Source organism: Cyclopterus lumpus, chromosome 20 (assembly GCF_009769545.1).
Source record: "Cyclopterus lumpus isolate fCycLum1 chromosome 20, fCycLum1.pri, whole genome shotgun sequence".
Taxonomy (NCBI): domain Eukaryota; kingdom Metazoa; phylum Chordata; class Actinopteri; order Perciformes; family Cyclopteridae; genus Cyclopterus; species Cyclopterus lumpus.
In genome coordinates, this window is record NC_046985.1 from 4,120,647 (window position 1) to 4,145,040 (window position 24,394).

Sequence of the window (24,394 nt, forward strand, 5' to 3'; positions counted from 1 at the left end):
TATATTTTTAATTCTTTGACATTTAGTTTGTCTAAAATGCCCCTTTTTAAAATGTATGACATACATGGATAACAATAAAAAATAACTGTATTAATTGTAATTTTTACGCAAACGGTCGGTTTCATCCGCCAAGCCACGTCTTGAGCAGCTGGTTGCTAGGCGACGCATGACGGGCGTAAATGTTTTCCTTTTTTTGGCGCATTAATATGTAAATTAGCCAACTGTGAGTGAAGCGGTTTACAGGTTTGTAGACGTGTACGCGACCGCGTGATTTCATTCTCCTTGAGTAAATATTTTGTATATATTTTTTTGGAAAACGAGAGATACATTTACATCCCCATATTAGTTATTATTATTATTATAAATAATAATATTTTGTTAAATGTCTAACGGTATTTCTTAAGGTAGATAGAAAGTAGACCCAACCGTTTCTTCGCATACGGTCCTACCCCTCCTTCCTCCCCTCCCTCCTTCTGTCCTCTCTCCTAGCATCATATTGTCCTCCCTCTTTCCCTGAGTCATTGTGGAGCACCGCCGGTCCTTCTTCGACTCTGTGGCTCCCGTCAGGTCCGTCTGATGAACACATTCGACGGCCGTTTAAAATGACCGAAGTGGCTCCGAGCTGCACCGAGATGACAGGTGAGGAAAACATCCGCCGTCTTTCTTTTTTTAATTAAACGGTGTTTATTCCCATTAAATGTGCACGAAATGGGGTATTGTTTTATGCACTTGCACGCAGAAGCACACACCTAGTTTTTAAAGGACAGGGACAAACCCTGAGACTATAGATTTAAATATAACAATGTCCTCCTTAATGTCATGCTGTGCATTGCACTTTACATTTAATATAATGACGTCACCTGTACAAGGGGAAAAGCATCGCGCTTCCTGGGTTTTTAAATAGAGTGCATTGATCTGTCAGTGTTACTGCAGCATGTGAAGCCTTTCAATCCGCAGTGCACAGACAAAACATATTAAAATGGCTGCATTCCAAACAGAATATAGCCTTTACTGAATAATATTCATATATACTATATATATATATATATATATATATATCATATAGTATATATAAATAAAGTTTGGTGAGTGCATTTAGTCAGATAGTCTTGGTATGTGCTGCATAATATGTTATTTTTAATATCCCACACATGTTGTCATTCATTGCCGACTGTTCTTAGAGGTGCTCCTTAACGAGCCTCCTTCCTTCACTAATGAAGCAGCTTCTTATGTCACATTCCTCAGCTGGAGATCAGCTCTAAAAATAACAACATGTGATTCAGCTGATTTATCTTTTTGCATGTGATGTCATTTCTGAGTGAAGATGAAGCACTTGGGGCTTCAGATTTCCATGCATTAGCATATCTATTAAGCGTGTGCGTGTGTGTGTGTGTGTGTGTGTGTGTGTGTGTGTGTGTGTGTGTGTGTGTGCAGTGATGCTTTAACGGCCACTTTAAGAATAGAATAATAACAGGAAGAAGGCCAAGGGGCCCTGCATTGACCGCTCACGCTGACCCCTGACCCTTGACCCCTGACCCCGGGGGCAATATTGTTGGTTGACCACTTGAACACCATATATATAAATATATATATATATATATATATATGTATTTTTTTTGGCTGTCTTCTCCCAAATATCCCAGCACTGGCCCCGCCTCCCGCGCCGATGGTCACCAGTAGGAACGCGTCTCCTGCTCGATCACCGTCCAATCACAGCGGCCCAGGTAAAACTTCTTCTAATCACGCTGCTCCCAACTGAACTTATTAATAATAATAATAATAATAATAATACATTGTATTTGTATAGCGCCTTAAAAGGTACTCAAGGCACTTTACATGGTAAAAACAAACAAAAGAAGCAACAGCAAAACAAGAAAGATGACAATCGTGAGAAACAAAATAATATGAAAGCAGCCGGTGGTGGAAATACACTAAGTACATGAATTTTTTTTGGTACTTTACTTGAGTGTTTTTCATTTTGTACACCTTTCCGCTACATTTGTACTTTTACTGTAATACACCTCAGAGGTAAATGTTGTACTTTTTGCTGTACTTCATCTCAAAGGTACATATTGTACCTTTTACTGTACTACATTTCAGAGGTACATATTGATGTTGAATGTTTATGATAAACTGAAGGATGAAGTGTTCCTTTATGTGTTGATGATGAATGTTTGTGATAAACTGAAGGATGAAGTGTTCCTTTATGTGTTGCTGATGAATGTGTGTGTTTCTTTGTGTTGATATTCTGCCTCTTGTGTGTTCAGAGATGCAGGAAGTGATGCGTGATAAGGACCGCCGTGCGCAGCAGCAGCTGGATCGCTCTGCCGAGGAGCGAGGGAGGAAGATGGAGGTGCAGAAGAGGAAGGAGCAGCAGCGCCGGGCGGCTGCCGGGGAGAAGAGACGGCAGCAGAAGGAGGCAGAGAAGGTCAGAGGTCACAACGTGATAACGATGCATTCACTACACTGAGGTTATAGTTTCACAGTTGTGTTCAATATTTAGACTTTTGAGTCTAGACGTGGTTTTGTTTTATTAACAGATGCTGTTTTAACCCAAAATATACTTTCATGGACCACAATAAATAAACTAGAAACAATAAACAAGTGCCAGAACTTGAATGGGAAGCAGAAGCTACTCATCCATGATTGTTAAAGCACCCAAAACCAGTTCCACATGAGTGATGTAAACAAGTTTAGTTATCGGTTTGATATCATGTTTACTGCCTTTGCTGCCACATGATCAACATAACAAGTTTAATACAAATGTTTTCAATTTTTGTAAAAGATACTAAATTATTACCACAGGCCCAAAATGTCAACTCATATATACTCATATGCAGCAAAACCTCTCTCTCTCTCTCTCTCGACCGGTTGTTCACCTGAAACATGACCAGTTGGCTGGTTTTCTACAGCAGACACTGAGTCTGCTCCCAAAACAGATCAACACGGACACAATACCTTTCAATATATCACAAGCAACCACCGAGTGCTTAATCTGTGCAACCTGCAGAACACATATGGACAGCAATAATACAATAATACACCTCTGTCATTGTTTTGGTGCCCTGAACTAGTATTAAAACCTTCTTTTAAAGGTCTAGTTTGTAAAAATATACTTTATTGTAATGCTTCTTTCATCATCTTCCAGACATTAGTTTACTTCAAACTTTATTGCACATTTGTATACAACTTAAAATGAATACATTACTGACTTAGTGACACAAAACTCAACCAAACTAAATAATAAATAATAACACAAGCATAGACTTCTATACAACCAGAGGAGTCGCCCCCTGGTGGTCAGTAGAGAGAACATTAAGATATGAAGCATTGAAGAGCCAGAGGTTACCGCTGAAGAAAAGCATTAAATAGTAAAAGGTGATGCTGATTTTGGGTGAAATCAGATTGTTTCGTTCGAGAACCATTGACTCATATGATTCTCATCCAACACTGATTCTCTGCAGTAATCCTTTCAGCGCCACCCCAGAATATGAATGATTAGGTTTCTGTTGAACCGCTTCGCAGCACACGAAGGGTTAACAAGCCCCTCCGGTCAGGGACCGTCTGGTCCTCAGAGAGTTAGAGACCGCCGGCTTTATTGATTTAAAGGCCCTGTTTGCATGCACTCATATGCATAACTCAATGACACAATGATTGGTCCGCCTCATTGGGCGATGACATCACCGTCAGAGTATCGTGGGTTCCGTTTACCGGAACAGACGTCGATATAAACATGTTTCACTAAAGAAATCCTCACATGCAAAAATATGATTAGGATGTTGATTTAGTGTTTTATTGAAAGCATGACAAATAATTGTTTGATCAATGACAAAAAACCACAATATATATTTACTTCAAAATGTAAAATTCTTGTGGATTAATATTCAACATGGACCTTTTATGTACTTTATATATGTGTGTGTGTGTGTGTGTGTGTGTGTGTGTGTGTGTGTGTGTGAGTGTATATATATAAAACTGCTGTTATTGGAAGTTGAAGAACCAGAATGGGATGTGGTTGTAAATGAAAAGCAGGAAGAGAAAGAGTAATTTCTAAATAGTATTATTCATTATTTATATTTCTTTATATTATTTTCTCTTATTTTTTATTTATTTGTGTGATCAGAAAATAATGTCTGTGATCGATCAAGACAGATAAGGAAATGAAAAACGAATTAAGAAATAAACAAATAATACATATAAACCCAAACAAATTAATATGTTCTCTATATAATTTAATGAACACTAACTATTCTGTTGCAATAAGTCAAGAAAACACTTATATGTCAAAATGTTTGCGTATGTTTGTGTATTAAAAAGGCAGAAACAGTAGTAACCCATGAAATCTCTTTAATTATCTGATATTAATAACATTTTATGAATATTAAATAGCCAGGTTCTGTCAGTATTCACATTTAAAGGAGACGTCTATAAAACGATGAAGGCATAAATCAGAGAAGGACCATCAGAATTATTTTTTATTATTTTTGACACATCATTTTGTTCCCTGACGAAGAAAACTGAATGTATACATTTTATTTTTTAATTTAATTTTAATTTTTATTATTCAGCTATCGAGAATATTGTATTGTATATTTATGTATTTTTATGTGTGTATTTTACACTATATTATATAGTGTTATAGTACATCATACTGTGTTATAATGTACAGTATAGGGTGTTATAGTATATTATACGATACGGTGTTATATACTATGTTATAGTATATTATATTCTGTTATAGTACATTATACTGTTATAGTATATTATATTCTGTTATAGTACATTATACTATGTAATAGTATATTATACTGTGTGTACAGACGAGGCAGAAGAAGGTAGAGAGAGAAGGAGCGCTGGAGATAAAAAACAATGCAACCAGTATCAATATCCAATCCACCCAGTCTGTCTGTGTGTAAATGTGTGTTCATGCATGCATGTGTGTGTTCATGCATGTGTTCATGCATGTGTGTGTGTCTGTGTGTGTGTGTGTGTGGGGGTGGTGACGGGTTGCATTCTGTCCCCTCCCATCTGACTAAACTGCTCTGTGAAATAGACTAAGAGAGAGCGAGAGAGCGAGAGAGAGAGAGCGAGAGAGAGAGAGAGAGAGAGAGAGAGAGACAGAGAGAGAGAGAGAGAGAGAGAGAGAGAGAGGGAGGGGTGAACAATGTGTGAGGTAGGAGAGTGAGATGGGGGGAGTCAGTGTTACCTAGAGGCAGACAGAGAGAGGGAGCTGTGTTATGTATCACTGAGGAAGACGAGCCAGCCATCGAGCGCCGGTGACTCCGGCAGACGCAGAGACAGACGATGGAGGACGGAGGGGCGAGGCTGCTGCAAGCGCTAACCGCGGCGCAGCCTTCCCCGTGCGCGTCGCCGGGCAACCGTCGGCGTAGCGACGGCTCAGTAAGAGAGTGTCTGTTCTTCCCCATCTCTGAACGCAACGAGCAGGAGAGGCTGGAGGCCCTGGTCCGCCGGAGAGCCGGAGGTCCCGAGAGACGAGGAGGTGGAGGAGGAGGAGGAGGAGGAGGAGGAGGTGGAGGTGGAGGAGGAGGTGGAGGAGGAGGAGGAGAGGCTCGAGACCACCTGGATAACAGGCCCAAACGTTGGACATGGGGAGGACCGCCTGACGGAGTGGAGGGTGAGTACGACGGGTTTTTGTTGGTGGGGAGTGCGATGGTGATGGTGATGATGTCAGTGGAAGGGTTGGTTTGAGATGTGGAACCGGAGAGAACAGCCGGGCGGAGACTAATTGGGGCTGGGATGAGGGGGGTGGGGGTCTGGAGGTCTGGATGTCGGGTAGGGGGGTAGGGGGATGGATGAAAGGGTGGGGACGACAAAAGCAGAGGAGGATAAACAGAGGAGCAGAGGAAGAGAGGAGAAGGGCAGCGGACAGAAAAGGGTGTGGAGGCTGCAATGCAGGAGCTGCTTTGTGTCTCAACCTCATCAGGGTTAGGAGACTGTGTGTGTGTGTGTGTGTGTGTGTGTGTATCATCTGTGACACACTGAAGCCTCAGCTGCTGCTGGCTGGTGGTTTTGCTTTAAATCAGCTACAAGTGTGTGTGCATGCGTGCGTGCGTGCGTGATTGCGCGTGTGCGTGTGTGTGTGTGTGCATGTGTGTGTGTTATTGTCGCTCTGTTGTTTTATTCCCTGAGATCGGAGGCGGCTCCAATTCCTAGAAGAGTTATACGTCTAACCTTGAACGCACCGAGGCCGCTGACACAAACGCAGACGGAGTCGCCATGAGGCGGCTCGCTGTGCCGACATCCATCTCGTAGCTTATCGCTCTCTTTCGCGTCACATCGTCCTTTTTCTTTCCTATTTTTTCCCGTTGTTGTTGACGAGATATTCGGCCTCCGTCGGAGCGCCGGCAGCTCGGCTCTAAAAGTCCTGCGTTGCATTCATAACGCCATCAATTATTCACAGCCCGCCCCGATCCGCCCTGGCACTGACCCGGGATCAGGGTCCACCCAGCAGCTCGTCTGGCTGACTGGCAGAGAGGCTGCTCTGGGGTCTGTCGGGCCCTAGAAGAACGCTCACTGCAGCAGAAACAGCAGCATCTCATCTTACAGCTCGATTAAAGGACAGGGACTCACGAGTGTGTGTGTGTGTGTGTGTGTGTGTGTGTGTGTGTGTGCTGCGTATGTCTCTCCGGGTCCAGTGTGATCCACTTAAACATAAAAAAGAAACTGCTTTATTTTTAAGTTCAATCCATCATGGCAGCGCTTCGCGTTCAGATGAATTATGTTCTTGAAAACCGAAGGAAGTATGGCGGCAATTGATTGGCCAATAATAATCAATAAATCAACCAGCTATATCCGACTACTGATAATCAAAAACGCTGATGACGTTTACAGGCACAAAATGTACGGAGCCGAAAACGGACTCGGGACGCCGAAAACAAGCTAAAATGTGTTTGTTTTGATCCCAAAGTTTCCAAAAGAACCAAATGTGTATAAAGAGAGAAAGATCGTTTCTAGCTTCAGAAAGAGCTGCGAATGAACACGTAGGAGTGAGATATAAAACATGTCATCTTTGTTTTACACTTGTCATCTTTGTTTTAGACCTATTATCTTTGTTTTACACGTGTCATCTTTGTTTTACTTGTGTTATCTTTGTTTTACACGTGTCACCTTTGTTTTAGACGTATTATCTTTGTTTTACACGTGTCACCTTTGTTTTAGACGTATTATCTTTGTTTTACACTTGTCATCTTTGTTTTAGACGTATTATCTTTGTTTTACACGTGTCATCTTTGTTTTAGACCTATTATCTTTGTTTTACACGTGTCATCTTTGTTTTACACTTGTCATCTTTGTTTTACTCGTGTTATCTTTGTTTTACACTTGTCATCTTTGTTTTAGACGTATTATCATTGTTTTACACGTGTCATCTTTGTTTTACGTGGTTTATCTTTTGTTTTACAAGTGTCATCTTTGTTTTACACGTGTCATCTTTGTTTTAGACGTATTATCTTTGTTTTACACGTGTCATCTTTGTTTTAGACCTATTATCTTTGTTTTACACGTGTCATCTTTGTTTTACACTTGTCATATTTGTTTTACTCGTGTTATCTTTGTTTTACACTTGTCATCTTTGTTTTAGACGTATTATCTTTGTTTTACACTTGTCATCTTTGTTTTAGACGTATTATCTTTGTTTTACACGTGTCATCTTTGTTTTACGTGGTTTATCTTTTGTTTTACAAGTGTTATCTTTGTTTTACACGTGTCATCTTTGTTTTACACGTGTCATCTTTGTTTTACGTGGTTTATCTTTTGTTTTACAAGTGTTATCTTTGTTTTACACGTGTCATCTTTGTTTTACACGTGTCATCTTTGTTTTACGTGGGTTATCTTTGTATTACGCGGGTTAGCTTTGCTTTACGTGTGTAATCTTTGTTTTACACTTGTCATCTTTGTTTTACGCGGATTATTTTTTTTTAGTACCTGTGTCATCTTTGTTTTCCACACGTTAGCTTTGTTTTATGCGTGTCATCTTTGTTTTCCGCGGGTTATCTTTGTTTTACACGTGTTAAGAATCTTGTGTGTCTGTGTGTGTGTTGACGCGGGTGTACGAGTGTGTGCGCTTGCGAGTGTGTAACGCTTTGCTTTCTCCGCTCTTGCTTCACCTGTTGCCCAGGTAACCCTAAGACCCCGCCCTGCCCTGCCATTGGCTCCGCTCAGCCCAATGAGCTTCCTGCTGCTTCCAGCGCCAGACAAACCCGTAACGGTACAGATCACATGACTCTGTGTTTGCCACCCCCCCCCCCCCCCCCCACCTGCAGCTGTTCCTCTGTTTGGCATGTCTTTGCTTGGCATGTCTTTGTCCCGTCGGCTGTTTTATCATCCTGGGGTGTGTTTATGAAGTGTGTGTTCGGTGTCGCTTGTAAAATTGTATTTTTTATCTCATTATATTCACTCTTTATTGTTAGTAAATGCTAAAACATGATTCACGTACACAACACACACAGACGCATGTAATGATGTTTTTCCATAAAACGTCAAGTTTCTGGCTCATTTAAAAACAATACGATGAGTCATCATGATATATTTTTGTTGATGGGCGAAAACAGACAAAAATACTGTGAAGCAAAAGATTATTTATCTTGCTTTTTATTTGCAAGTTTTCCAGTTTGATCTTCCAAAACTTTGAAATGCAGTGACGGTTATTTCCAGCTGACATTGCGCGCAGGAGGTCAGTTTAAGTGGAATATTTTGGTCACATGATGGAAAATACTAAATTGGAAGTTTTAAATTAAGCAGCTTCATCCGAACAAAAGAAACATTAAGGCGACGAAATCCACGACGAACAGATGTGTGACGCCCAACACTAACGGAATGTTTACACACGGAATGTGTATTTGTGTATAAATGTGTTTGTTTGTGTGTGTATTAGTGTATTTATATGTGTGTTACAGAGAGAGAAACATTGGTGCTATTGTTCATGATTTTCATCAACAGTTCATCGTTTACATGCCGTATTTCCACTTGTGTGAAAAATGAGTGTCTGCACACACGCGCACACACACACACCCACACACACACACACACACACACACACACACACACACACACACACACACACACACACACACACACATACACACAGTCCCCCGCCCTTCTCACAACAAAGGGCTGCTCCACTTCCTGTCTTCCTGGCCCAGGGCCGTGTTTGGTGATGCAGACATATCCCCAGCAGGGAGCTCCACACACACACACACACACACACGCACACACACACACATACACGCGCACACACACTCAGACAGACAGCATATACCATACCAGACATTAACCCTGTAGCGGTCTGTAAAACTAATTACACCCCACTTAGATCAGATCAAAACACACACACAAACACACACACGTACACGCTCACACACACACACACACACACACACACACACATCCCAGTTGGTATTTCAGAAGCAGCTGCCACAGAAATCCATGTACTTTTTTTCACTTTTGCTCGAATTGTGTCCAAAAAAAAATCTGATTATAATAACATTTTGTTGACATAACCGTGTCCAGTTCATAGCGAAGACAGAAAATACGTTAAAAGAATTGAATTTCAAGAACTTTATAACAAACCCCCAAAATAATCTGTAAAGGCGGTTCTTCTTTGCAAAAGAAAAACTAAGTTTACTCAGTGCTCAATGACTTATGTGATAGTTTTCCATTTAATCTAGGAAATAATGGAATATGAAATGTAAATGTTACTGAAATAGAGCAGAAGAGCCAGCAGCTGGTTAGCTTAGCTTAGCACAAACAGCTAGCTTGTTTGAATGTAGCAAAATCTCACAAATTCACAATATAAATAATATCTTGTTTTATATCAGTTTGTGCTGAGTTTAAACAGCTGATGCCTGACATGAAAGTGGTATTGATCTTCTCATCTAAAGCAAATACATTTTTAAAAAATCTCTAAATTCTTTTTGATGGAAAAGAGAACATTTAGGACAATATAGCACAATAAGCACCCACAGAATATTTGGGGAAGTGTAAAAATGTTATAAAATAAACTGAATTATATTCCTGCTGATTCACAGTAATCAGGTTAAAGTGTGTGAGTTGTCGCGGTGCCTTCAGGCGCCGTAGGAAACTCCCAGTCTCGTGGGACTGCAGCGGCTGCCTCTTTCTTCTCCATGTCCTGCTGCTGCGTTCCCGCCTCACATCACAAGGTTAATTCATTCGGCTTATTGATCGGCCGGATTATGTTCCCTGTGAGGCGGCAGTTTTGTGTTTGTCGTGTGACGGTGTTTGTTTTTCCCAGGGTCATCGAACGTGACATTTACATCCTCCTTCGATTACAGTCAGACCTTTGATTCACTGTCACTGTTGGTGTTTTCTTTTTTTTTTCCTTCTTTTTTATCAGTTGGTGACTTCCTGTCTCCGCCCGCGATCGATCAGCCAATCAACAAGCAGCTCTCCAACTCGTCCGCTGCCCTCCATTCACCTGAGAGAGGTAAGAGACAACCACAAAACTACAGGTACACACCGGCTTCAAAACTACAAAACTACAGGTACACACCGGCTTCAAAACTACAAAACTACAGGTACACACCGGCTTCAAAACTACAAAACTACAGGTACACACCGGCTTCAAAACTACAAAACTACAGGTACACACCGGCTTCAAAACTACAAAACTACAGGTACACATCGGCTTCAAAACTACAAAACTACAGGTACACATCGGCTCCAAGGCCTCGCAGTACTACACGGAAATATACAACTGCTACTCTTTTATATATATATATATATATATATATATATATATATATATATATATATATATGTATGTATATATGTATACATACATAGTAGTGAATTCAGTAATAGTAGAATCCGTCGTAGTACTTCTCTGGTTGTATAGAAGTCTATGCTTAATGTGTTAAAGCTGCATTCTCTCTCCTGACCACCAGGGGGCGACTCCTCTGGTTGTATAGAAGTCTATGCTTCATGTGTTAAAGCTGCATTCTCTCTCCTGACCACCAGGGGGAGTGCCCCTTATACATGTGTAAATATGAATACAGACATATATACATTGAAATTCATTTAAAATTTTTATTTGGAACTTAAAATATGAATTTAGGACACAAAATGACATAATCAGACATCAAACATATTGCTGGGTTTGTTTTTGAAGATGTTCAGGTACACGTAATACAAATACTACTACTAGAACTGGTCAAATACACACACCTCTTAGTATTACTGGAAAGAGAGCATCTCTTTTATTTGTTGTGATTATTTTGCTCGAGTGTTTCGTCTTCACTTATTGGAAGTTTCTGATTTTTTGGTGTGTCCATTTGTGTTTTATGTGTGCGTGTGTGTGTGTGTGTGTGTGTGTGTGTGTGTGTGTGTGTGTGTCGTTTCGTGACCCGTCAGTGTCTTTTGTGTCCCATCGAACAGCTTCCCCCAACAACCACAGGCCGAACAGAAGTTCCTCCAACCGCAGGAGCATCGCTGGATTCCCTGAGGAGACGTCCAGAGCCAAAACACCCACGGTCAGCCCTCACACACACACACACACACACACACACACATGCACACACACACACACGCACACACACACAGCTGTAAACTGGGGATTAATCAAAATATCAGTTAGAATCACTGACACATTTTAGAGGTGAGTGACTGGTTGTTGTGTCTTCAAAATAAGGGTATGCTTGAGGGCGGGGCTACCGGATGATTGACAGGTCTCTACGTCACTCCTCCTCAGTCCACATGTGGTCACTTCCTGTTTACTGGTTGCTGAAAAACCAAGATGAATATCCACAAACTAACTTGTTCTCTTGTTGTTATTTGTACATGTGACTTGCACAGGGGGAAAATCCAAACGCACCGGCCCGCAGTTCTTCCTTCAGGGCCAACAGCAAGGGCCCCGCCACACCCAAACGGTACAACACACACACACACACACACGCACACACACACACACACCTCAGTCAGGTGGACCTGACGCAGTTCTGCTGGTTTTTCAGGGTGAGGTCAAACAGGAGTCGCGCCCAGTCGCCCTGCTCCCCCGGCCAGTACCCCCCCTCCCCGCTAAGGCAGAGGGCCACAACCCCCGGCACCGACGACAGGGGTCACCCCGAGGTCAAAGGTCACAGCACCCTGGAGAGGAAATCCACCAAATCTGAGACCTCGGAGAAAAGGATCCCCAAATCCACCAGCAAAGAACTGAACGCAGGTAGACGCACCATGTGTGTGTTTGTGTGTGTGTGTGTGTGTGAATTCACCGTCCTGGAGAAAGGATTTCCTTTGAAAGGAATCAATCATTAATAACTCCCCCCCCCCTCACAGAGTCTCCGAGCACGCCGACGGGCCGGAGTGTCGGAGGGACGACGGACGCCGAGGAGGCGTCCAGGCTTTTGGCCGAGAGACGCCGTCTGGCTCGAATACAGAAGGAGCAGGAGGAGAGGCAGCGGCAGGAGGACGAGAGGCGGGTGGAGTTTTTAATTGATCGTTATGGATTGATTGTTATGAGTCACTCCTCGGGTTTCTACTTCTCCACTGTGATGCGTCGTCACGTGATTGTAAACGTCATATCTTTGGATTTGTGACCCTTAGTCTGAAACAACAAAACATCTGAATCTGGGAAATTGTATACATATAATTGTTTATATATTTACTTATACTTATTTTAATTCCAGCTGTATTGTGCATGTTTACATGTATATTCATGTCTTAATGTTCCAGAAACTGAGCTGAAACGCGGAGAGAAAGAATGATTATTCTCTTAATAAGAAACGCTGTACGGTGGCCTGCGCAGCTCAAACCTCCCCGTCGTTTTCTTTAGGCTGAGGGCCGAGGAGGAGCAGAGGAGGCAGCAGGAGGCCAAAGAGAGGCAGGAGAGAGCTGCGCTGCAGGCCGAGGAGGAGAAAGTGAGGCGGGAGGAGGAGAGGAGGAACAGGGAGGACGAGGAGAGACGGCAGAAGGAGCAGCGATGGAAGGACATGCAGGATCAGCTGGACAGAGAGGTCAGGCCACAGGCATGAGTTGTGATGTATTTATTATTTACTATTATGATCGATTGTTGGGTTGTTTTTATCATTTATTCTGGTCGCAGCCGCCTGGAATAGATGTTAATAATATTTATTGTTGGTTTTATTCCTTTTCTTTAACTTAAAATTCAAGCGATTTATTCACTTTTTTATTTATTCAGCAGGTAAACGACATAATGCAACACAGGAAAACAATTACAGAGACATAGTTACAGACAGAGTGCAGCATAATGCATCAGTTGCTAGATATATATATATATATATATATATATATATATATATATATATATATATATAACGTTTCATCGCATTATGGGTGTGTTTCAGAGGGAGGAGGCCGTCCTCCGAGCCCATCGAGAGGCCGAGAGGAAGAGGCAGGAAAGAGAGCTGCTGCACATCCAGGAGGAGCAGGAGCGGCTGCAGAGGAAGAAGGTACGGACGTCTTCTTCACCGTCAACGTCAATAAAGGAGCTAAACACCAGGCGTGTGTTTCACCTTTTGTGTCTTGTTGTTTCCACAGAGAATTGAGGAGATCATGAAGAGAACACGGAAGAGTGAAGCGGAGCCGCTGTCCGGTGCTGCAGGTGAACCTTGAACACATCACCTCCTTTCTTTATTGACATAATGTGAAGAATTCAGGTAAACATCAGCTGCACAGACAGAACATATGTAGGTAATAAACACAGATTTAAGGTCACACAAAAACCAACAAGGATATTCATATCTACACAGCTCTAAACAAACTCAATCACAGGTATTAAAACAAAAGGTTTCATAATATCATACTTTTTTGTTGACTAAGTGAGAGAAAAATAAACAATTAATTAATAATATTAATCAAAAGAGCGCCATTATCCGTTTTTTAATCATAAAACATTATATCGTTAAGGCTAAAAGGTTAAAACAGAAAGAATACACCCTCCTGGAGACCATAAAGCTCTCTGATTGATCTGTTTTAATTGTATTTATTGTGTTCTGTTGCTCATTTAAAGACTGATTCACTATATTTTCACCCCATTTTGTTGTTGTTGTTGTTGGTGTTGTTGTTACAGCACTTGTTTGTTTCATTTCGTTCCTGCAGAATAATTCGTTTTCTCTATAATTAAACGAGACGGGTCTCAGCTGCAGTGTGAGTCAGCAGTGCTGCACAAGCAGGAGGAGCGCAGCGCCCCCTGGTGGTTTTACAGGGAAGCGACACGCACACTGCAGCAGTGGTGAACTCTCTGAACCCCAAAGAGCTGACAACTAAAAACAGATAAATAATAAATAATAAATAATCAAGAAACAAAATGCCAGTTACAGTTAAGACGTACTACACATACAATCTGAATGTATTCAAAGTGGCGTGGCAGGCTTTATATTTACAAACAATTAATTTATTATGTAGCTTCAGATTTTGTATTTAGGCCAAATCAAAAAAGTATTAATTTCTAATTATATGGATCAATTTAAAGCGAGTAACCAGCAACTTCGTAATTTAATCTATTGATGAAATACAACATTTATTAACGGCGAATCACATTTAGTATGAATATATATATATATATATATATATATATATATATATATGTATTCTATAAAATAAATAGATTTATTAAAAAAATTATTAAAAATAAAATAAATAAATAATTAAATGATATAAATATTGATAAAAAAGAAGAAGTGTATAGGCATACATTAAATAAAAACAGAAGAGGAGCATAACTCGTCTCTTTAGACGTTATATACTATATTATATTAAAACTATTACTAACTTAATTCTATCAATTGACTTATTTCTATTCTTGTTTTTATTTCATATACTTTTCTTCTGTCTGTCCTCATGTTTCTAACATCTCCTCTGTTATAACATTCGATTTCCCCAACAATCGAAAAGAAAGCTCAACTTCTTGAACGCCGCTGTGTGTTTGCAGCTGACTCGATGCCAGAGGTGGCGGTTCTCCCGGAGGACGAGGTCCCCCCGGAGGACGAGGTTCTCCCGGAGGACGAGGTCCCCCCAAAGGATGAGACCCAGACTCCGGCCCCCATCACCCTGCTGGGGCCCCTGGAGACCAAGAGCTTTGTGGACGAGCTGTCGGACGGAGTCCAGTCGATGGACGTCAGGTGAGGCGTCCGCGTTGGTTTGAACCGTCCCACGTGTCTCCTACGTGTCTCCCACATGTCTCCTAAGTGTCTCCCACGTGTCTCCTACGTGTCTCCCACATGTCTCCTAAGTGTCTCCCACATGTCTCCTACGTGTCTCCTACGTGTCTCCCACATGTCTCCTAAGTGTCTCCCACGTGTCTCCTATGTGTCTCCCACGTGTCTCCTACGTGTCTCCTACGTGTCTCCCACATGTCTCCTAAGTGTCTCCCACGTGTCTCCTATGTGTCTCCCACATGTCTCCTACGTGTCTCCTACGTGTCTCCCACATGTCTCCTAAGTGTCTCCCACGTGTCTCCTATGTGTCTCCCACATGTCTCCTACGTGTCTCCTACGTGTCTCCCACATGTCTCCTAAGTGTCTCCCACGTGTCTCCTATGTGTCTCCCACATGTCTCCTAAGTGTCTCCCACATGTCTCCTACGTGTCTCCCACATGTCTCCTAAGTGTCTCCCACGTGTCTCCTACGTGTCTCCTACGTGTCTCCCACATGTCTCCTAAGTGTCTCCCACGTGTCTCCTATGTGTCTCCCACATGTCTCCTACGTGTCTCCTACATGTCTCCCACATGTCTCCTAAGTGTCTCCCACATGTCTCCTAAGTGTCTCCCACATGTCTCCTATGTGTCTCCCACGTGTCTCCTACGTGTCTCCTACGTGTCTCCCACATGTCTCCTAAGTGTCTCCCACATGTCTCCCACATGTCTCCTAAGTGTCTCCCACGTGTCTCCTACGTGTCTCCCACATGTCTCCTACGTGTCTCCCACGTGTCTCCTACGTGTCTCCCACATGTCTCCTAAGTGTCTCCCACGTGTCTCCTACGTGTCTCCCACGTGTCTCCTAAGTGTCTCCCACGTGTCTCCTACATGTCTCCCACGTGTCTCCTAAGTGTCTCCCACGTGTCTCCTACGTGTCTCCCACGTGTCTCCTAAGTGTCTCCCACGTGTCTCCCACATGTCTCCTAAGTGTCTCCCACGTGTCTCCTACGTGTCTCCCACATGTCTCCTAAGTGTCTCCCACGTGTCTCCCACGTGTCTCCTACGTGTCTCCCACATGTCTCCTAAGTGTCTCCTACGTGTCTCCTACGTGTCTCCCACGTGTCTCCTAAGTGGTCTCCCACGTGTCTCCTATGTGTCTCCCACGTGTCTCCTACGTGTCTCCTACGTGTCTCCCACATGTCTCCTAAGTGTCTCCCACGTGTCTCCTATGTGTCTCCCACATGTCTCCTACGTGTCTCCTACGTGTCTCCCACATGTCTCCTAAGTGTCTCCCACGTGTCTCCTATGTGTCTCCCACATGTCTCCTACGTGTCTCCTACGTGTCTCCCACATGTCTCCTAAGTGTCTCCCACGTGTCTCCTATGTGTCTCCCACATGTCTCCTAAGTGTCTCCCACATGTCTCACACATGTCTCCCACATGTCTCCTACGTGTCTCCTACGTGTCTCCCACGTGTCTCCTACGTGTCTCCTACGTGTCTCCCACATGTCTCCTAAGTGTCTCCCACGTGTCTCCTATGTGTCTCCCACATGTCTCCTACGTGTCTCCCACATGTCTCCTAAGTGTCTCCCACGTGTCTCCTATGTGTCTCCCACATGTCTCCTACGTGTCTCCTACGTGTCTCCCACATGTCTCCTAAGTGTCTCCCACGTGTCTCCTATGTGTCTCCCACATGTCTCCTAAGTGTCTCCCACATGTCTCCTATGTGTCTCCCACGTGTCTCCTACGTGTCTCCTACGTGTCCCCCACATGTCTCCTAAGTGTCTCCCACATGTCTCCCACATGTCTCCTAAGTGTCTCCCACGTGTCTCCTACGTGTCTCCCACATGTCTCCTACGTGTCTCCCACGTGTCTCCTACGTGTCTCCCACATGTCTCCTAAGTGTCTCCCACGTGTCTCCTACGTGTCTCCCACGTGTCTCCTAAGTGTCTCCCACGTGTCTCCTACGTGTCTCCCACGTGTCTCCTAAGTGTCTCCCACGTGTCTCCTACGTGTCTCCCACGTGTCTCCTAAGTGTCTCCCCCGTGTCTCCCACGTGTCTCCCACGTGTCTCCTAAGTGTCTCCCACGTGTCTCCCACGTGTCTCCTACGTGTCTCCCACATGTCTCCTAAGTGTCTCCTACGTGTCTCCTACGTGTCTCCCACGTGTCTCCTAAGTGGTCTCCCACGTGTCTCCCACGTGTCTCCTACGTGTCTCCCACATGTCTCCTAAGTGTCTCCTACGTGTCTCCTACGTGTCTCCCACGTGTCTCCTAAGTGTCTCCTACGTGTCTCCCACATGTCTCCTAAGTGGTCTCCCACGTGTCTCCTAAGTGTCTCCTACGTGTCTCCCACATGTCTCCTAAGTGGTCTCCCACGTGTCTCCTACGTGTCTCCCACGTGTCTCCTACGTGTCTCCTACGTGTCTCCCACGTGTCTCCTACGTGTCTCCCACATGTCTCCTAAGTGTCTCCCACGTGTCTCCTACGTGTCTCCCACGTGTCTCCTACGTGTCTCCTACGTGTCTCCCACGTGTCTCCTACGTGTCTCCCACATGTCTCCTAAGTGGTCTCCTACGTGTCTCCCACGTGTCTCCTACGTGTCTCCCACGTGTCTCCTAAGTGTCTCCCACGTGTCTCCTACGTGTCTCCCACGTGTCTCCTACGTGTCTCCCACATGTCTCCTACGTGTCTCCTACGTGTCTCCCACGTGTCTCCTAAGTGTCTCCCACGTGTCTCCTACGTGTCTCCCACGTGTCTCCTAAGTGTCTCCCACGTGTCTCCTACGTGTCTCCCACGTGTCTCCTAAGTGTCTCCCCCGTGTCTCCCACGTGTCTCCCACGTGTCTCCTAAGTGTCTCCCACGTGTCTCCTACGTGTCTCCCACATGTCTCCTAAGTGTCTCCTACGTGTCTCCTACGTGTCTCCCACGTGTCTCCTAAGTGTCTCCTACGTGTCTCCCACATGTCTCCTAAGTGGTCTCCCACGTGTCTCCTACGTGTCTCCCACGTGTCTCCTACGTGTCTCCTACGTGTCTCCCACGTGTCTCCTATGTGTCTCCTACGTGTCTCCCACGTGTCTCCTATGTGTCTCCCACATGTCTCCTAAGTGTCTCCTACGTGTCTCCTACGTGTCTCCCACGTGTCTCCTAAGTGGTCTCCCACGTGTCTCCCACGTGTCTCCTACGTGTCTCCCACATGTCTCCTAAGTGTCTCCTACGTGTCTCCTACGTGTCTCCCACGTGTCTCCTAAGTGTCTCCTACGTGTCTCCCACATGTCTCCTAAGTGGTCTCCCACGTGTCTCCTACGTGTCTCCCACATGTCTCCTAAGTGGTCTCCCACGTGTCTCCTACGTGTCTCCCACGTGTCTCCTACGTGTCTCCCACGTGTCTCCTACGTGTCTCCCACATGTCTCCTAAGTGTCTCCCACGTGTCTCCTATGTGTCTCCTACGTGTCTCCCACATGTCTCCTAAGTGTCTCCCACGTGTCTCCTATGTGTCTCCTACGTGTCTCCCACGTGTCTCCTATGTGTCTCCTACGTGTCTCCCACATGTCTCCTACGTGTCTCCTACGTGTCTCCCACGTGTCTCCTACGTGTCTCCCACGTGTCTCCTATGTGTCTCCTACGTGTCTCCCACATGTCTCCTACGTGTCTCCTATGTGTCTCCTACGTGTCTCCCACATGTCTCCTACGTGTCTCCCACGTGTCTCCTACGTGTCTCCTACGTGTCTCCCACGTGTCTCCTACGTGTCTTCAACGTGTCTTCAACGTGTCTCCCACATGTCTCCTACGTGTCTCCTATGTGTCTCCTACGTGTCTCCCACGTGTCTCCCACGTGTCTCCTACGTGTCTCCCACGTGTCTCCTACGTGTCTTCAACGTGTCTTCAACGTGTCTCCCATGTGTCTCCCACACTTTAAAGCTTTAAATCTTCATGTTTTAGTGAGAAAAATAAAAACAACTGCAGGTGTTTTTGTTTTTGTACTGCTTGTACATGTGTACATTGTCCGCCATGTTTTGTCTCCATTGAGGTGACTCCTCACGTGCCGATCAGACTTTTTGGGTTTCTTTATCCAGTCCATTTCATTGTCATCCCATGCTGCTCGTCCAGAACGTGTATAAGAAGTGGACAAAGTCATCCGGGTGTCTCTCGTTGGTTTGTGGACTGACGTTTTGTCATCGCCATCTTAGATTACGGCCGTCGCCATGTTTAGTTTTTTTGCAACTAGTAAACAGGAAGTGACCATATCAGGACTGAGGAGGAGTTACGCCGAGACTCTAAATGACCATAATCTACTAAATGAACATCACGCTGTATTGAAGAAGACTTGAAACTAGAGATTGAGACCATAAACTCATGTTTACAATGTTTACTGAGGGAATAAATCAAGAGAAGTAGAGTCATTTATATAGACTTCTATACAACCAGAGGAGTCGCCCCCTGGTGGTCAGGAGAGAGAATGCAGCTTTAACACATGAAGCATAGACTTCTATACAACCAGAGGAGTCACCCCCTGGTGGTCAGTAGAGAGAATGCAGCTTTAACACATGAAGCATAGACTTCTATACAACCAGAGGAGTCGCCCCCTGGTGGTTAGGAGAGAGAAAGCAGCTTTAACACATGAAGCATAGACTTCTATACAACCAGAGGAGTCGCCCCCTGGTGGTCAGTAGAGAGAATGCAGCTTTAACACATGAAGCATAGACTTCTATACAACCAGAGGAGTCGCCCCCTGGTGGCCAGGAGAGAGAATGCAGCTTTAACACATGAAGCGTAGACTTCTATACAACCAGAGGAGTCGCCCCCTGGTGGTCAGGAGAGAGAATGCAGCTTTAACACATGAAACGTAGACTTCTATACAACCAGAGGAGTCGCCCCCTGGTGGTCAAGAGAGAGTTGCCGCCTGATAAAAACACTCAAAGTTTTGTTTCGGAACACAAACATGGCGACAGTTTTCATCCCCGATTTCATTCACTCGCCTCTTCTTAAAGAAACCTAAAAATGTTTGTGAAAGGACTTTGTGTTAATAAAACAAACCCTGTCTCTGTCACCATTGTGTCTTTAAGTTCTCCATCTGTCTCCATCAGTCCAGTGTCCAGGGACGAGCAGCCCAGCGCTCATGAGTTTTCACCGCTCACAGAGGGGACGGACGGCTGCACCCTGGAGCACCTGATGGACCTCGAGGCCCACGGCCGAGGACAGCGGCAGGGCGGCGAGACGGCCCCGTACCCCAAACTGCAGGCCGGCAGCGGGGTCGGGGACCTCAACAAGAACCTGCTGATTCAAGCGTACAACGCCGCCTCTGAATCCTCACAGCTCATCAACAGCATCGGGCCGAGCAAACTGGACGTCCAGTAGCCAGGTAGAGACCCTCCCCCCTTTTTAACAACCCCTGGTGTTGTATCTTATCTTATTTAATTGTATCTTATCTAATTGTCTCGTATTGAATATTATCTTATTTTCTTAGTTACCGTTTGAATATTATCTTATTTTAATTTATCATATTGTATCTTATCTTATTTTAATTCAGCTTAATTTATCTTATTTTATCATATTGTATCTTATCTTATTTTAATGTATCTTAGTTACCATTTGAATATTATCTTATTTTAATGTATCATATTGTAGCTTATCTTATTTTAATTTATCATAATGTATCTCGTCTTATTAATTTAGCTTAATCTAGATTTATCTTATTTTATCATATTGTATCTTAACTTATTTTAATTTATCTTAGTTACCATTTGAATATTATCTTATTTTAATTTATCTTAATTACCATTTGAATATTATCAAATTTATCTTAATTTATCTTATTGTATCTTATCTTATTTTAATTTATTGTAATTTATTGAATTTTATCGTGTTGTATCTTCTTGTCTCTTCTTCTTACTGATCTCTCTCTCTCTCTCTCTCTCTCTCTCTCTTTTCCTCAGGAGCCGGCCGGTTTCCATAGAAACGGGACGAGCAGAGCAAGAAGCCCCTTCTGCCTGCAGCAACGACAATAATCAACATTTCCACGAGGAACAAAAGCCGAACAACTAGTTTCACATTCGCATTACAGTTAAGCTTCTGGCCACGTTTTTTGAGGCAGTGCAAATGGGCAATTTAGACTCTCACTAACACTGGAAAAATAAATCATGCAAATAATAAGACGTATATATATATTTACTGGTTGTGTGACAGAGAAGGAAGTTGCTGCATGTTGTCAAATGAAAAAGTTCACGAAGGTAAAACTACTGTAAACAATGTTTATGCTAATGAGCAGCGATCAAACAAACCGTTCACATTTCTGAGTATTTAAGGAGAATCACAATCTATTTATTTAGTAATAGATTTTTTTTTATTTTACAGCATTATAATCTGCAGCCAGGTATGTCCTTCTGGTGAAATATACTACATATATTTTATTTATTTTTTACCAGCCGCCAACCAAACTCTGTACAAATTTCTTAGTATTTAAGAATTTGGCTACAAATACTTGAGTCGGCCTTCAAAACAAAACGCCAACTGTTCAACAGAATGCATTTTTCTTCCTTCCCGGACGTCAGACATTCATCTTCTCCTCATTTCACCTCCTTCCTGTTCGAGCTTTATTTCCCAGCTGCACTGCCGCAAAACTATAACTCAAAGCATCGCCCGCTTTAATCTCTCTCATCCCGCTTTTTGTAAAACTCTGTAAATATCTCCGACTGGGTGGAGGAGTCAGGGGAGCGCCTCCGTAGCAGTTTATCTGGAGCGGAAGCAGTAAAAAAATTAATTAAAATAAAATAAAAAAGACAGCACTGTTGTGTAGTAGCATCTCCAGTGAGGACTTAGCCAGTTGAGATGTTAATGGTTGTAGCCGTGTACTTGAACACTGTATGGGAGTCTCTCTCTTTCTGTCTGATGGGTCCTGTGTGTTTATCTCAATTCTGATGACAGCCACTCCTGCTTAACTACAAAAAAAAAAGAAAAGAAAAGAAAACGCCCGTCATCGACATGATATTATAACCCCATAAACACTTAGTTTCTTTCTCCCATTGATCGGACAGCGAGGACGAGATAAATACGTCAAACGCATACTTGTACCTGCAGCCGGGGGTAAACGCTGACCGCGCTCGCTGCAGTTTTATAGTGTGCACTTCCAGTAGTCGTGTGTGTTTCACTGCTCTGAAGACGCTTGCACCCCCCCCCCCTCACCTTCACAGCTAAAATATACCTCACCAGTTCATAACCGAGTCTGCCGGCGGTCACCACCTCTCATCACCTCTGAGGCCTTAAACCTCTGTGCTGTTACCCCGCCCTCTGTGCTTCGCCCTCAGGCTGCATGTGACACTCATGCTGTTTTAAAAGCCCCCGTTTTCACACACAAACAACCACAGAAACAAGAACTACAAACACACGCTTGAGCAAGTCGGTGTTTGTGTATTTACAGCCGCACCCGTCCAGGCCGATCAGGTTGGATTTCCAGCCGGGACAAAGCAACAAGAGCCCCCCAGGTGCACTGTGTGGACGACCCGGGCCGTAAGCCAGCGACACACTGTGTGCAAATGTCTGACTATTTACGGAAAATAACATTGTATTCAAATATTCAGGCATATTTATTTGTTGATTTTTAAAGTATCTTGTCGCATTCTGGTCCGATGTCATTTTCTGGTGAGGAATACCTACAAAAAATGTAATTTTTTTCCACTGTAATTTATTGAGTTGTTTTTGGCTAAAAATGGTCAACAAGAGATGTGAGTTTAGAAATCCCAACTGTTCATTGACGTCATGGTCTGGTGCCGCACATGCCCTATTACATTCCTTTAGTGCTTTTAAAATTAACTTCATTCTGCCTCAAAGCAGTCAAAACATATTTGAATCAGCCTTAAAAAATGTAATTAATAAAAAACCTCTTCTTCATGTCGTTATAAGTAAATATGACTGAAGACATGACCTCAGTGTCCTCGGTCACAGGGACAAAATAAGGTTCTTGGTGTCCCCCCCCCCCCCCCCCTCCCCCCCCTCATTGTGTCAGCTTGTTATTCCTCCAGATTCTGCTGAAGCCTCCGGGTTCCCCCCCTTGTGTATATGAAGTAAAACAAAAAGTAAATAAAGGACACAATGTTTATCCGAATATTATTTAACTCTGTGACACTGCAGCTTGGTGGAATATATCATTGTAGATGTGGTGCATGGATATCTGCTGAAAAAGAACAATAAACGTCATCAAGCCATTCGTGTCAGTGAGCTGGATAAATAGATACTCGTATATATAAAAATGGCAAACGGACACTTTGGGTTGAGGAAAAGAAGGGAACTAGTAAAGATGCAAACCTGTAAAAGATGTTTAATCTTTGACTCGTGACGAGGAACTTATGAGATGACAAATGTAGTGTAGAGCTTAAAGCAGCCACTTTTATTTATCATTATATCTCACTGTGTGTTGACTTTATGCTGCACTGAAATTAAAACTGATCTGCAAAAGTTGGAGTGAATCATTACTTCTTTTTTTTCACTTGACATTCCTGCACAGACATACATACAGTTCATTATATTTACATACTGTTAGGAGCAGAATACAGCTGTTTCTTTCGCCTTCAAGCTTTGAACATAAAAACAAGTAATACATATTGACCAAAGATTATAATAAAACCCAACTTCAGTCATTTTAAACATTTCCTTTTTTATTTTTCTGGTACAATCTTGTGTTATCTGAACACAAGAGCTGCTTCATGTGTTAAAGCTGCATTCTCTCTCCTGACCACCAGGGGGCTACTCCTCTGGTTGTATAGAAGTCTATGAGAAGATGACTCTACTTCATTTAACCACAATACACAAACTACTACAATCTAACGTACAAATATCACTCTGCATCGTCACGGTCTGCTGCACTTTAACAGGATGTGACATGCAGATTTAAGTGCGAGTAAAAAGCTTCCAGAACAAGTAGGACACATGAAGTAGTGGACAACTTTCCGCGGGGCTCCACGACCTCATGGGGTTCCAGGACCTCATGGGGTTCCAGGACCTCATGGGACTCCAGGACCTCATGTGACTGCAGGACTTAATGCGGCTCCAGGACCTCATGGGACTCCAGGACCTCATGTGACTGCAGGACTTCATGCGGCTCTAGGACCTCATGGGACTCCAGGACCTCATGTGACTGCAGGACTTAATGCGGCTCCAGGACCTCATGGGGCTCCAGGACCTCAGGGACTCCATGACCTCATGGGTCCTCGGCCGTTTCACTTCAGACTTAATGTGTGTTTCCTGGTTTGTGCAAATTAAATGATTATATGTT

The 24,394-nt window shown here is 43.5% G+C and overlaps 1 protein-coding gene across 2 annotated transcripts; it reads left to right on the top strand.

The window, feature by feature from the left end:
• Nucleotides 1-298: 298 nt before the first annotated feature.
• On the top strand, nt 299-23,573 carry map7d2b (MAP7 domain containing 2b). Of its 2 annotated transcripts, none has more exons than XM_034560051.1 (15): nt 299-639; nt 1,644-1,724; nt 2,268-2,428; nt 5,446-5,635; nt 10,373-10,462; nt 11,389-11,507; nt 11,830-11,903; nt 11,988-12,196; nt 12,310-12,448; nt 12,806-12,986; nt 13,338-13,442; nt 13,531-13,594; nt 14,924-15,113; nt 20,214-20,488; nt 21,063-23,573. In XM_034560051.1, exons 1-14 carry the CDS (start codon nt 603-605, stop codon nt 20,482-20,484), a joined length of 1,911 nt encoding a protein of 636 aa, XP_034415942.1. In that variant the 5' UTR covers nt 299-602; the 3' UTR covers nt 20,485-20,488; nt 21,063-23,573. The 2 variants fall into 2 exon arrangements, with proteins under 2 accessions (XP_034415942.1, XP_034415943.1); XM_034560052.1 differs by having other exon boundaries at nt 11,413-11,507.
• The last annotated feature ends 821 nt before the right edge of the window (nt 23,574-24,394 follow it).

Bases quoted from the DNA above. Each gene is read 5' to 3' on its own strand.
- map7d2b (XM_034560051.1), top strand. From the start codon at position 603: ATGACCGAAGTGGCTCCGAGCTGCACCGAGATGACAG. The intron at 5,636-10,372 runs GTGAGTACGACG...CTTTTTTATCAG, and splicing joins ACCGCCTGACGGAGTGGAGG to TTGGTGACTTCCTGTCTCCG. The intron at 12,197-12,309 runs GTAGACGCACCA...CCCCCCTCACAG, and splicing joins CAGCAAAGAACTGAACGCAG to AGTCTCCGAGCACGCCGACG.